Genomic DNA, 16,404 nt, shown 5'->3' on the forward strand with positions numbered 1-16,404 from the left:
ATAATTCCTTGTCCAAACCACATTTTTGGAACTTGACATTGGATTATAAACAACGAGCCATGTTTTCCACCCACTTTCCAAAAAGTTCGTTACGCAAATCAACCTTCGAATTGGAGCTAATATGTAGATCATCAGTTTTATTGGAACAGGTTATGCGCACGCGCAGGTACTTGGTGACATTGAGAGCAGCAGCCGCGACGGAGCTATCCTTCGAGAGTGAAAAATGGCGTAACATGGGAGTGTCAGTACAGACACGCAGAAAATTTCTTTCGGACATTTCAGTACAAGCTATTGAAGGGAAAATGTAATCCGGTCTTGCCAAAAAATGAGGCTGATCTCAATGGATTTGATTTTTGGTTATATGTATAGAATATGTTCAAGATTTGATTCATTTGTCTTAAGGCACATTTAAATGTGAATCATCTTTACATTACGGATTAATTTTATACTGATTCATTCAACAGAAATGTATATCCATACTAATATTGCAAATCAAATGCGCAGTCTATCAATCAGTCATTCTATATGTCACACTTTCGCGTTGGGCCGATTTTGATGAAATTTGGCAGCTAACGAGGATTAATTTTTTGTAGCAAAGTAATTAAAAATAGGCAATTTTTTTCAATCCATTTACAAAGAATAGGTCTATTTTACATATACTACCATATTTAATGTAGCTATTGAACAGCCACACTTCTTAATCTCTGAGTAATCGGCCTTCTCAACCATGCTCTACAACCATATTTAGTTCTTGTGTAGGACAACTCGATTTAAAGTCATACCTACGTAAAAGGTCCACAAAAAAAAACCAGCTAACTATTTATTACAATCTTCGCACTTTTGACAGTCTCCTGTCCATAATCCAATACTTAACAAACATTAAATTACTCCTACACTATTAATTGGGTGCCTAAATATGGAGGTCTTAATTTAAAGCCAGTTCATTTGTTAAAATAATAAATATACCTTTAATTCAAAGCAGAAAAATAGAAACGTAACTGTCAAAAAATTGGAAATTTTAAAAAGCAAATATGCGAAAAGACCGCCTTGCAATTGCGCATATCACAATTATTAAGTTTCTTAGTGTGCTGGTTTCTTATTATATGAATCATTTGTTTGTATTAACTTTATTGCACGAAAATATTTTATATACAATTATTTTAAAACATTCCATCAATCGACAATCAACCTGTTTTTAATTTAAACAACTGTTTTATGTGACCAATTATTTTAGTAATTTTTAATTGCATAATGATTGATGAATTCTTTTTGTACTCGACTGTACTTGGGATAATCTCATACTAATCTCCACTGAACTATAAACAACCGGCTCACTGCATTATGTTACGTCACACGTCACACTCACGATCAGCATATCTTTCATCTCACAATCTATCTGTGAGTGATGGTGATAGCGATATTCATTGTTCATTATAGCTACTGTTTGATCATTAACATTAAATCTGTTCGTGATTTCGAGATTTTTAATGTTGTTATCTAAGTCACAGCTAGATTGTAATTAATGATCTAGCTAATATAATAAGACTCTATTAGACGGAGATCATTATTAAAGTATATCTAATTTTTTCGAATTGATTTATAGTTTTTTTTTTTTCAAATAATAAATATAACTAGACTAAAATTAAACGCACACACATATAATGCATATTGTATTATGTGTTATTAAACACTTTATTGTTTGAATATCTTCTTTTATTGTCTATTTTAGTGTAAATAGAGTGTGGTTTAGGGGAAAATGATGAACATGTAAATTAAATATATTCATTAATGTAAGGTATTTTTTGGTATTCAGTTTTATATTAGAGGCATCACTGAAAACAGAGTTCTATTTTTTAAAAGTAGGTTATTATATTCTGCATGGAGTTGAACTGTGTGTAAGTGCCAATGAATATCCTTATATATTACATTTTCTGAAAATTGCCGCGAAAATTCCATGATTTTTAGAATTTTCGTGAAACCTTGAAGAATTCTAATGACACATTTAAACTACGCGTTTATTGATATTTTTATCGTTGTTCTGAACCTAAACTCGTAATATAAGTAATAAATCTACTTGGTTAAAAAGCTACCTAATGCTATTTAAACTGCTCGGCAAATGTGTCAAAGGCATACGTCACATACTTGTCGTGGCCTACAAACTCCGCCTTAATCACAACTTTGCACATAATTTATCTATCAGACTTAAATTATTGTAATCGTTTCTGCAATTTGATCATTTTCATTCAAGTACGCAATTTATTAAATTATTAAATTAACAACACATACTAGAAATGTAACATCGTTTTGCACAATTTATATTTAATTTTACTTTTAGTGATTTTATTCTAATTTTTTGAAGTTACAATTATCACATGCAAAGGCATTTCTTTATCATTATAATGTTTGTAACAAAATATACCTAACTCGTAAACATATTTTCTGTGTAAATAAATTTAAAAGTAGACAAGTATAAAATACAATTATGTTGAAAGTAGAATGTCATATATTTTATTTCCTAAGTTATTTACTTATAAATAATTGTTCATGCTTAATACAAATATGTTACCTGTATAAGTGGTGACAAAAGGTGAATTATATTTACGCTGTGATATATACTCTACAATTCACTTATTTAGAGCACATTCAGTACAAAGTACCTATGTTTCGCAACAGACAGACGTACGAACAAGTATGTATTGGCAGGAAAGCTTTATCTGTTTCGAAATATCCATTTCCATATCCCGAGCAAACGTCGATAAATGATTTATAAATCCTGTGTTCTGAAGCCTAGTTCACATAGAGAAACATTGCGACGTTTGTCATAAAGAGTAGAAATTAAGTGGGGGCTCTGTGTCCTCTTGACCATTACAATGGCAAAAAATGTAGTTCGCAGCGAATCCCATCGGATTAATATTGCCGTAACGTTGTTGTTGGCCAATTTTTCCTACTAATATTATAAATGCTTTGTTTGTGTATGTTTGTTTGTTACTCTTTCACACAAAATCTACTGGACGGATTGTTATGAAATTTGGTACACGAGTAGAATATAATCTGGAATAACACATAGGGTACATTTTATACCGAATTCCCGCGGGAGGAAAGCCCCGAGGCGAAGTTAGTCATATATGAATTAAACACATTAAATACGCTAATATTTCTCGTTTTCACCAAGTCTTATCTAAGTACCTACTCCATTTTACAAAACAATCGTGGGAAAACTTTAACAACAAATACATCACCTGCTGACAAGTCATTTGCTATAATATACTCGTTTCCTTACTGCGTATCACATGATAGATATAGCTACAATAGTTAATATGCAAATAAAATTCAAAGTTACGCCTGTTTTAAGTTCCATTGCTGTTTTAAATAGCAATATGTGTATCTGGTCAAGCGGTCAAGAGGTCATGAGAATTGTTAATTAAGATATTTCCGCACTATTGTTTTTTGTCCAAGGATAATGATGGCTATGCAATTAGATTAATAGTTTATTCGGAAGATTGATGTAGGGAAACTGAGCTGGTATCGGTGGTCACCATTGTATGAAGATTAATGGTTGACATTAATAGTTTTAAGGAGACGATTAAAATCCTTACGGTTGTGTCATTGAGCTGTAAACTGGAACGGTTTAAACAAAATGTTGATGAAAATGGCTATTTTCATTGTTTTTGAAAGGCCCCGCGCGAAGCTCCTGCTATTTCAATCAAATTAAAAATAAATAGCTAATTACCCAATATCAGAAATAATAATATGTGTCAAAAAGTATTTCTGTAAACTTTTGTGAAAATTTAAATCGCTCGATTATTTAATTTTTTATCTAGTAAAATTTTCAATCAATCAAACAGCGGTAAGCGACTTCTTTTTATTCAATGTATCATTACTGTCTGTCCCTATGTATACATAGGTCTTTTAAATTACGCAAAGGATTTTTAAAATATTTATATATTTCTGCACCCGTGCGAAGCCGGGGCGAGTCGCTAGTATATTATATCCAGACTAATATCAAAACACGAAAGACAGTATGCCGGACTTTCGCGGCTATATCGCTGGGCCGATTTTATTGAAATTTGGAATAGATACAGTTAATGACCCGAGGCCAACATTGGCACTACAGGCAAAGTTGTAGGCGACAGCTAGTTACAATGTACACATGCGAGTAATTATCATTAAACAAATCTTTTGGGATGCAAACGAGCATATAATATATTATAGGTCGACTGTCAACGAAATCCTTTATGATTGATCGGCCCAGTCGTTATGGTCAGAACAGTTTAATTGACCCACAAATATGATAGATCGATTCTTTAAAGATCCATGATAATATTCTTGCAAGTGATAATGAGAATTGAGAAATAGTCGATATACTTAAAATATTATTTGAATAAATACATATACATGGACAAACCACACATATTGAGGTAACCCCAAAGTAAGTTAGAGACTTGTTGAGAGATACTATGATACTATATTTTATAACTTACATATTTAAAATACTTATATCATAGTCCATTTTAACCTGCCCGGAGACAGATCTAGTGCAGCAGTCACTGATGATAGTCATTAGCCTATAGAAGTAGAACCGATGAGAATATGAATCTTTTCGTTTCACAAAAAAATGTTTTTCCATTTGTTTTATTAAATTACATTAGCTCTCGTTCGCATGGAATTAATTTCTTCACGTATTAAAGCGATTAAATAAATGAATTGAAAACGAAATAAATGAATTGTCGAGAAACTCGAAGCAATGGTAGATTTATTAATTAAGTCGACATTGATTACGTATATTCCCAAAAATCAGATGTTTCTAGTTTGGGAATTACTGCTTTCGATGTAACACATTTATACACGTTTCTGTACATTGATTGTATATACTACTTATAGCACCATTCTGCAAAATATATTGTGGTTCCGAACCGAAGCTTCTCACCATTAAGATACCGGTTTATTCCTAGTTCAATGGTGGGTTGCCGAAATGTCGGACCGGTTGACTTTTTGTATTAAAAAATTGTACAGTTATTTGTGATTAAACTTGTCAATAAATTTTATTATTATTTGGAATAGAATATAGGGTGTTTATCTGGGGATCCCTTCACGATCATCGATCTTCAGAAGAAGATGGCATTGCTAACGAAATGACAACAAAATCAATTCAACTGAACTCGCCATTCTGTCAGCAGGTTGTGTTGTAGGCGTGTATGAACGGATTTATAGCCGTATTCATTATCATAATCGTGTATTGTGAGAATGGCAACCCATAAAACAATTAGAACAAAGTAATAGTAATTGATATTGAGTGTAAGATTAATGATATCAGAGATTGATTTATTTTTTTGCATATTAATTCCATGTATTTGAAAGTTTGTCTTCTGCAGTGACAGTAGCTATAGAATCCTTACCTCTCTCATGTGAGCGTTATACCGATTACTTCCTCAGCCGTTGAGCGTCGGAGCCCAAGGTCCTATTTTTTTGTCTCCACTACGCACGGTCGCCGGCATCCCTAGTTGTCAAATCATGACATTGTTAGCTAATAAATATTTTAAAATTAATAATGATAACGTTCTAAAATTTCTCACAATGTAAGTAGGTTCTCGTCAATCCCAAGACATTAATTGACGTCATACTAATATCATCAATTTTCGAATTCTACAACAGTTTAAGTTATTACGAATTTAACTCGTATTCAAATTCAAATCATTTATTCAGAAATTAGACCTTCACAGGCACTTTTTCTCGTCAATTTTGATATTTATAGTTATTTCTCACAAGCTACAAACTACTGGCATTTCGGAACGACCACTGCTGAGAAGAAATGCCGAAAGAAACTCATGCCAGATCGGCTTACCATTATTGTTTCTTACAATATTTTTTTTTCTAATAATATATAAAAGTACATAATGTACATAGTCAAAAGGTATATCAAAACAGGTTATGATTGTGATCCGAGTGCTGATTATAATATAGGTAATGTAAAAGTGTATTTCATAATATATTCATTGTCTGCCCTAGGGTTACCCTTACGTGGAAAAGATTAATCGTGTCCATAGTAATGGAACTATGTTCATCTGCGAAGAAAATCAAACGTCAAGTTTAACGAACCGAACGATTTTCCATTTATTTAATACGCCTTCTGTTTCACAAACAATGTAATAGCTAACTATAACATGTTGTATTTGCGAAACATCAAGTTAATGCGTAATATAATTTTCAGTCGAGTCGGGGCTCCACTCACGTCCGTAATGTACTTTTATCCCAAAAATCCTTCTAGAAATTTATATATTGCTTAACTACATATTTGAGTGGGTGTTGTCTTAACTAATAATAAAATAAAAATTAAAATAAATATAAGTATACAAGTGTACAATTCTAGCTGAAAGCTTTTTGTTTTCGTGAAATTATTTAACATATTTGCTCCTAAAATGTTTAGGTTATTTGTACTAGAACACACACCGTTTTGCTATGTTTCTTAATTAAATTACCTGTTTATAGAAAAAATATAACTAATGTAATAAGGCAGCAATAAATCATAACTTATTTCATAATAAGTTCCATACAGAGTAAATAAATCAATTAAATTGTGTATAATTGAAACATACTATTTATAACTAGGTGCGTACACATATATTTAGCATAGAAATGGTTGTTTTAGCACCGCATGTGTTAGACATTGCAATTTCGCAATTAACCTGCATTCATAATAAGCTGCGTATAATTTATGACGATTAGTTCAGCTTTTAGACCGGTGCATATGCGCTGGCACACGTTAGGATAAAATTATGATTATATAGTGGAGGTTGCATTGCGATCCGTTGACTAATATGCAAGACTAGCTCCACTCGTGTAGGAAATAATGGGAAAACTAGATCTCTCACTATCATTGGGAAAATCGGTAAACTAGATATCATATCATGAAGCCTGATATCGCTCTGAATTGCACAGCTTGTCACAGTTAAACGCACAAGTTAAGCACTTCAGAAATTGTAAGTTAAATTAAGTACTTATATTTTCTTTGAATTTTCGTACGATCTTTGCGGGCTTGAGGCTCGATTGCCACGCAATCAAACTTTTATTTTGAAGGTCACAATTTTTGCATTCAAAACTTTCGAGCTTCGTATTTTTCGTTTGTAAATCTTAAAACCATCGAAAAAATATGGAGAAAGTTGATGAAGTGAAGTAGTACTAATTGCATGAGAATCAGGCCTCAGATTTACATAAGCTAAGGCCCAAACATTCGGTCCTAACTGCGTCCTTATCAACGTACTGTGAAAGCATACGCGCAAGTCTGTCCTAATTCAATGTCACGTGTTAATCTTAGTTACAATGCTATCGTGACTAGTCTAGTAGGTGGCCATTTGGTTGGCGATTTTCAGATTGCGAATCAATTTATGTCATGAACGAATTAAATAATATATTATTTACAGCATTATATAGTTATTGTTGGGCTAAATCAAAAGCCTCTTTTGATGTGCCCTTAATTTGTATATATCTTGTGTATGTACGGGTCGTTGTCGTTACAGAACTTAGAATAAACTAAATATAAACTATACACTTAAACCTTCCTCAATTACACTATCTATTTATTGTAAACCGCACAAAAATCCGTTCGGTAGTTTTTGAGTTTATCTCATTCATACAGACAGTCAGGCAGTCAGTCTTTTTATAGGATATAGATAGGATAGATACAATTTCACGTCTTCATCCCTTGCGAACTTACGGGGTAGACAGAACCAAGAGTTGAGTAACTCGAACGCCACGTTTATCTGTACAGCGGGTTTATTGGTGAAACTGAGATTAAATAGGTAGTTGCTAATCCGAAGCCTGTGAGAAGAATCTCCAGTTAATAGCCCTTTCCCTTGATCGACTATTAAAATGCGTGGGAGAAACAACTAGCACATTCTACCTTTTTATTTTCGCTTCCACGCCATGATTTTAGAAATGACAAATTTAAATAGTAAGATAAATTTACACAGGTGAAGCCTCAGTTTTTTTAAACTGGTACTCTTGTATCCATCATTAGTACGCGTCACAAATAACTATTATAGCAGTCCCACATGACTGCATTCCTCATACATGTCAAAGTGATAGCTGTCAAACAGACAATGGCGCCAAATGTGTGACCTTGACCTGCGATCTGTCAAACTCAAGGTCAGCATGGCCGTGCGATGTAGGCTGATTCATAACGATGTGTTACGGTTATTCTGTATCTGTGATTTATAGCTTGCGAGTCATTTGTAAAAATTTGTATGAATAACATTAGCCAGAAACAGTATACAATATTATTTTACCAATATCATCAATTAAATAAGCATGCATCATCAAGTCTTTGAAACAATTTTGAATCTATAAATTGTTTAGATATATTATTGTATTTTTTGTAAATATACGTCATAAAAAATATTAACCTTATCAGTCAAGTGCAGTGCTCGCGCAAAATTATCAGATAATGTCAAATAAGGTATTTCTGTCAACTGAGGATGAGTCATCAATTTACCACATCAAGTACCTACATTTATATACAAAATAACACATAAATACGTAACAATATGACTTTTCAATATTTTTCCAATTTTGGACTCCGCCATGTTAGATAAACGAGGTTTATAAAATAGATTTCTACAAAAAATATTTACCTATAAAATAATATAATATCATAGAATATAGCGTCCGCAAACATCAAAATGAAAAAAATAAATACATCCACCAATGTCTCCAACTAGTACGTGTACTGTTTCTAATTGCTCTTGGTTAATTTTAGAAAGCTTCATATAGTATTTATTATTTAGTAAGAATGGAATTCAATTTATGTATTTTAGTTGTTATAAAATAAAATAATTAAATATTATTTTTTTTTGTCTCTTGTCTTAGAGACTTTTAAACTTACTGTTGCTTTTTTTATAAATAAAATTCCGTGTGTTAGGCCTATAATCCAAAAACGATTCTTATCGAAATTGAAAGTAAACGGATAACTTTATTACAAAGCCTTTTACCTTCTTATTCATGAGCAACTTAGGTAATAACAAATACTGATACGTATCATTGTCTCCTTTCAACGAATTTGAGCTGCGATTAATAATTAGTTTCAGATGAATTTCTGATAATAAGTGGCCATTTGGAAGTAAAAAAATAACAATAAGCCAAGTAATTATGTAAGTCTTGTATCTGACAAGTGTACAAATGAATCCCATTTAATGCTGTCCCACTGCTGGGCAAAAGTACGACTTAACTTTTTTATTAGTTAGAGGGTTAATCTTTAAAATGTTGTACGTAAAATATTAAACATGCTCATATTACCCAATATTACTATTCACAATGTATACTCAATGGCAAGTGAACACTTGGCACATTCTTTTTCACCTAGAACCTATGGTTTTATGACCTAGGTCCAGCGCGCTTGACCCCCATAAGAACAGGGCTCGCCATTACTGATTGCCTGGCCCTTTATGTAACCGCTTAAGGTCTGACCGGCCCGCCATTGTGGACCACTTCCAACCGAAAAGGGCTGCTTTTTCTGACGCTTGCCCCGAATCGTGCCGCCACGTTTTCACTGTGCCACTTGGAGATTTTTTGATCGTTTTGTGTATTGTGAAGAAATCTTAAAAGTACTGTACTAACTTTCGTCGTATTAATATTATATGAAAAAGATAACATGTGTGCGTATGCTAAACTATCTATTTATTGATTCAGATTTTTTGTGTAGAGAAAATAACGTTTCTGTTTTTATGCAAATAACTACCTATGTTTGTATGTTTGTTTTCAAACACTGTAGTTTGAAGTTTCGTATCATATAACCTATTAAAAAATACTATATATTTCGAAATTTTCGCTGGTGCATCTACTATATCATTCCTCTATAGTCGTAATTCATGGCTGTGTACGTGGTCCTGGATGAAACACATCGACTTTCTTAAGAATATTGATGATAGTGTTAAATTATCAACTAGAGTTCAGATTGCTTCACGACGTTATCCTTCACCAGACGCAAGTGGTAGCTAATGTGACATTATAAGTCATCTCTAATTTATATATATATATCTACTAATCGATGCTTCATTACGATATCGTGTATCAGAGGCTATATAACATTCACACGATTTCAGAATACATTAACATATTTTATATAGTTCCGATGAAACATAATATTATAATCGATTGCAACGAATTCGTGAACTCGATCGTTCGGTTAAAAGCTTGCATCATTTCCGACACTGTCAGCTTTATGTGATGTGACCTTTAAATTATGGACACGAATAAAAATGTTTTTGACCCATCGCAGGGGAACAAAATATCTTCAAATAAACTTAAAACTGATACTAATCAATATATTTCTAATTAAATAAGTATTATTATGTCATTACTTTGAATTGATAAGAACAAATTGAATGGTTTGAGGGGTCAAATAATATTGGGTCAGAAAAACTAAAGAAGACTCTGACAATGACACATTCAATTCAAAAAAAGTGTATGAAGTCAGCTGTTCTCAATTTACCCTATATGTGTGAAACTAAGCGAGGTCAGACCAGACATACTGACATACACGTGAGAAACTCAGTAAACCATATCGGTTTACGTTATGTTAGTCATTAAACAAAGGTACTTACGTGCTTGTAATGTGTGTTTTTGACAAACTTTTACTACCCATCGGATTCCTTTGAAAATATAAACCCAAACCCTTATTAAACCCTATTAAAAATACTTCCCTAGGGTCTAGAAATGATAAGTAAATCCTTACGGTGAAAATGTAACAGACTGCGTATGATGTTGTATATCTATATAGTTTCCGTTAATAACATTTATTATTAATTATTATTAATTAAAATGACAAGAAGTAAAGTTTCCATTGGTGCGTGCTGATCGTAAATTTATAATTTCGTTAAAATACATTAAAATAAACATAAATTTTACTTTTCTGATCATGTTCTATGCATTTAAACACGTTAATTGAAGTAACTCGATTTCAGAGATCATCTATATTTGGTTATTTTTTGTATTCTTCGTTTTCGATATAAATTGGCTTCTTAACTAATATAAATTATATATAAATTCGAAAAATTTTTTTTTGTATTTTAGGATTCAGTAGGTAGCTCAAAATATACTATCGAACGACTTATAGGTTCATTTTGTTGTCCGTTTGTTCGATGTTCCGAACTTTACTCAGGAACACGCGAAAGAATATAATAAAATATTATTGATAATTGATTTGTGACAGATAAGTATCTAGTAAATTCTTTTTCGCAATCGAAGGAGACCTTATATCCAAGTGGATATAAAGTCTCCTTTGATTGCGAAAAAAATTGCGAGAAATTTTAACGATCAAAAGATATGAATTCGTATATTTTTCGATTTCACAGGGAATATAATCTATGGTACTTCCCGTTGACCCAGAATCATTAAATTTACCAAGAAACAAGGACTCACAGCAAGGATTTTTTTTGGAAAATTTAAATTAACAGACCATATTTAATTTATGTTTTTTTCCTTTGTAAGTACTAGTTTTTATCATTACTCATTTTAAAAACCAACCTAATAACCAAAAAATATGTTATGTATAAAAGTGTGATTATGTCATTATCCAAACACTATTCTCTGGTGATGACCAGACAGGCGGACATTTCTTTTTATTGCATCTCGCAATCAAATAACATTTCATTTCTTTTAAAAGTAGATATTAATAGCAGCCTGCATCTCATAAAATCTCAAAAAATAAAAGGCAAACAGAAAGACAACAAATCTACTGAGATATGTATTAGCGATAGTCTCAGTAACTATTTATTACAAGGATTTGTTACATATGATGTATATTTTTTATTAATTTTTTTCACCCAGGTGGAGAACTTAAGTAGGTGAAACACGGGTCCGGACCCTTTAAACCCTCGAACTAACCATATATTGATATTCCAACTATTTATGGCGCTTGGAATATACATGTTTTGGATATTATCTTTTTTTTTTATTACTCGAAGTATAAATATAAAGCGAAATATTAATAAATACATGAAACATAATAACACTGTAGTTTGTTAGTCTTATTGTCTTCAATTAAGTTTGTTTTATATACCCTGCGCCTAAGACCTAGTATTTTTAGTTAGAGTTTAACAAACATTTTAAGAAGACCTTTCTGTCGCCTCTGTATTTTGTAATTTCACATCTCGCTCGCTCCACATACGGGCCCGAAATGTCGATTACATAAACCAAAATAATTGTATTTTGTGCCAGCAGGTGCAAAATTGTGCAAACCACTGGGTCACTTGAAATGGGACATTCCAAGATTTTGAGAACATGTGGCAAGCCAATCAAGTATTGTTTAAAATTCATTATGTATTGGCACAGTGGATATTTACATTTTCTTTGCGAATTTAAATAATAATTTTGTCATTTACTTATAGCCTTTTAGTATTAGCACTCAAATAAGCAAGCGTTTTGAATGTAATGCCGTATGTAGATATTGTTTATTATTTATGTATTAGCAATTTAATGAGGTCAAATGGTTAAGTAAGATGCCTGATTATCCTATGGCCGTCCTAGGTTCAAATCCCTATTTCAAATGAGAGAGAGAGAGACAATATCATGAAGACCTCTATTTGGTGTTAATAGTGGCTAATTAACAATTAATTTAGGTAAGTATGTTGACTGAACAGACAAACAACAATTGACGATCTGTCTTGTCGGTCGTGGGAACTCTGTGACACGCCCAGTAGAGTTGATAGACAGGCGTCTTACGCATCACGCGCAAAAAACTTTGGCGTAAGCCACGGGAATTATCATCTCTATATAGAAGAAAAATGATATTTGGATTGATTATTAGACTTTGTACAATTTTAAGTATTTAACCTCTCTTTTGTGTCAAAATTAAATCTATGTATCTTACTAATATTACAAATTCTAAAGTTTGTGAGGATATGCATCCTCACACTTACACATCGCATGTGTGTGTGTGTTACTTTTGCATTTACGTGAAATTTGGTACACGGGTAGAATATAACAAACAGGGAATAACATTACGGTAAGTCTCTAAGAGACTTACTATAGTCGGTCACTCTTCAAGTCTCGCCTAACCATAATTTTCATAATTACCGGTCGCGATGCCGTCGATATATCGATGTTCGAGATGAAAGAACATTTTATCTTTAATTAAAAAATATATATATATGACAAAGTTCTGAATGAAAGAACATTTTTTTTATTATTCTGATCTATAATTTTAAGTTTTAAATCGTAGTTTTTATGACAAAATTAATTATATATGTATTAGAAATGACCTACTGCTTACAAAACGAGCTATCATTTCCCTAATGATCCATTAATATTACAAAATATATCGAAGATCTAAATGAAAGAACATTTATTAAAATTAATTCTAACTAAAGTTCTTCTCCGTTAGACCCTATTTCGCAACAAAATTACTCAGTTACGACCTAAACAAGAAACAAAAGAAGTGCTCTAGCAACTTCAGGCGTAACGCACTCATCAGCATATGAACAAACACATAGTCTGCAATTAGCAATAGACGGACTTTCCTACTTACCCGTTTCGTATTCATGGTATCATGGGCAATGGTCCGACCAAAAATTGTATTATTTTTTTCACCCTAGAACCGAATAATAAATACATATGTGTATTAAATAATAATGTGTATTATTTAATATATAACGTATTATTTAATTAGAAGAAATAAATAAATATATTGGGATAAATCACACGGATAGAGCTAGCCCCAAAAATAAGTTCGAGACTCGTGTTATGGGATACTAACTCGACGATACTATATTTTATAACAAATACATATAGATAAACATCTAAGTCCCGGGCCAATCAGAAAAAGATCCTTTTCCATCATGACCCGACCGGGGATCGAAGCCGGGACCTCTCGGTTCAGTGGCAAGAACTTTACCACTGCGCCACCGAGGTCGTCAAACGAACGAGTCGTCAAACGATCATCTCAAAAGACAAATTACACAAATTCACTTGCTGAAAACCATACTAATATTACATTTATATGTAATATTAATATGTGTAGAATGCTAAAGTCTGTCTGTCACACTATGACGACTAAACGGCTGGACCGATTTTGTCGAAATTTTCGAATGAACTTAATACATTAACTGAATGACCAGAAAGAGACCACAGAGTGTGTAGTATCATTACACGATTTTAGGAGATTATTTGAAATGAAATGATTAATAATAATTTAAATTATGATTAATAAATAATTATGATTAATAATAATTATTATTTGAAATGAAATTATTAATAATATAATTTATATTATAATATAAATTTGCTACCTTGCTTATACAATTGATCCCACACTAGGCAACACGCCTATGCCCTTTTCCCATTTGGGGGAATATTCTAATAGACTTCACGATTGTCACTCACAGTATGTCATCAGTATATGTCATGTGTGTCTCATGTACAACATCTTAGTATGAACTGCTAATAGAACACATTTCCCACTACGTTCTATATTAATATTATTTTCCCGATTTCAATATAAATACTGGGCTTTTTGGAAAAGTCCACTTCTAAGCCAATTCATTCGCGAAACAAGTGTTACTTTATTCATTAGTGTCTTCGAACGTGTTCACAAGCATTGTTGAGCTTCACCTATAATTGAGATCTCTTATGTAATAAAAGGTGTTTGTGTTTTGGTCTGTATGTAGGTCTTAGAATGTGTAACGTGTTGACATAGTATGAATTATAGGTTCGATAGAATACTGTGACGGTTTTACTTTTTCCGTATAGGTATAGCTATAGCTTCTAGCTCCCGTCGTTCAATTTGATTAATTGCTAATTTTTTAAACCCCGACGCTAAAATAGGGGTGTTATAAGGTTGACCGCTAAGTGTGTCTGTCTGTGTACGTGGGTCTGTAGCTCATCAACGGGTGAAGCGATTTGGATGCAGTTTTTTTTTATTCGTTAGCTAATTTTATGTGGTGTTTCTTAGATATGTTTGATCAAAATCGGTTCAGCCGTTCAAAAGTTGTAGCGAAATTAATATCGAAAGTCGAAAGTCGTTTTAATTTGTCTAACAAATAATAACAATAACTTGTTTATAAAATGAAATAAATGGAAATGAAATATATTTTGTACATGGGTACAAAATACAACACCGGCTGCACCTAGCTCTAGCCGGCTAAACCTAAGTGTAACCGTGTTTCGGGGTTTAGCCGTAACATATCCATATGGTCACATCACGTATGTTTCCCCTGTTGGGGGCAAAGACTAGGGATTTCAATACCTATATTATTTAAATATCTGTATATCAAAGATGAGATATGAGATAAAGAACAATACGTCCTAAATTATTTTGGTGCAGGTGCAGATTGAAGTAACCTTATCTTTACCGATTATCTTTTCTTAATCGCGCCAGAAATAAATTATTAGTTCAAAAATATATATATATATTGAAATGGAATTTGAAAAATATTTCCTTAACTATATCAATTTCGGTTATTCCGGGTAGAGAAGTTAACTATGAATTTCCAATTGTTATAATCCTTACAGATTTCTTACCGCTTTCTCTACACTCCACTTCGCTTTCTACATCTCCACTAATATTCCAGAATTATGCTGTCAATAAAATGATATCCAAATCTTACCTTATCGACCTCAGCAACTCTTAAAATAATCTTGAGCCTCGGGTTGTTCTTCCTAAACTCCTTCAGAAGAATCTCAAGCTTGTCTCCTCTCTCATCTCCCGTGTAAACGAGATGGGAACACTCTGTATAACCGTCAGCGGCGCGGGAATCCCCCACGTAACACACCAAACGCGCGGCGCCTGCGCCGGCGCATTCAACGTCCAAGAACACCGCAGCCGCGGCTAGGCATAACAACCAACCCCACATTGTAGTTTAATTTAAAAAATAAATTGTCATTCCGAACGCGTTCGATTTTCGCAGTTTGAATTTGGAAGCGCGTTGGTCGGTTCGTTGGCGCAGCACGAGTGTCGAGTCTGGCCGAGTGCGGAGTCAGGCTAGGCGCCCCCGCCCTATGCTGGCCACAAGGTCGCGCGCTCACCTCCCGTACTATACTTACTTGAAAGCTTACATATCACACACGGTATTGATATGTCATGTTCAACATTTTTGCCACTTGAAATACTTAAGTCCAATGGTAGGTGTCAATTTGGCATTTTCTTGCAGATAGTGTCTGCTCCAGATACAGTTTTGAATTTTGTTGCATCATTATGCATATTTAATGACTTGTACAATTGTGCAGTTAACTACATGCCAAACTTGGGTAGGTTACTTTCGATTTGTTTTTTGTATATTGTAAAACTAGATTAATCAATATGGCAACACTAGAGCAAGTCAGTATAAGCATATGTACGAAGTAACAAGCCCTACTTCAAACAAACAAAACAACATTCGCTAATGTCATTTGTTTGAAGTAGGACTTATTATTTCG

The 16,404-nt window shown here is 33.0% G+C and overlaps 1 protein-coding gene across 1 annotated transcript in view; it reads right to left on the bottom strand.

The window, feature by feature from the left end:
• LOC128673635 (mucin-3B-like) overlaps window positions 1-15,950 on the bottom strand; it is a 30,806-nt gene extending 14,856 nt beyond the window's left edge. The window contains exon 1 of the mRNA XM_053751614.1: window positions 15,597-15,950. Coding sequence (XP_053607589.1) covers window positions 15,597-15,842 — 246 coding nt within the window. The 5' untranslated portion in view covers window positions 15,843-15,950. The remainder of the gene's footprint in view (window positions 1-15,596) is intronic.
• Between the last annotated feature and the right edge of the window lie 454 nt (window positions 15,951-16,404).

The sequence above is a fragment of the Plodia interpunctella genome, chromosome 11, assembly GCF_027563975.2.
Source record: "Plodia interpunctella isolate USDA-ARS_2022_Savannah chromosome 11, ilPloInte3.2, whole genome shotgun sequence".
NCBI lineage: Eukaryota > Metazoa > Arthropoda > Insecta > Lepidoptera > Pyralidae > Plodia > Plodia interpunctella.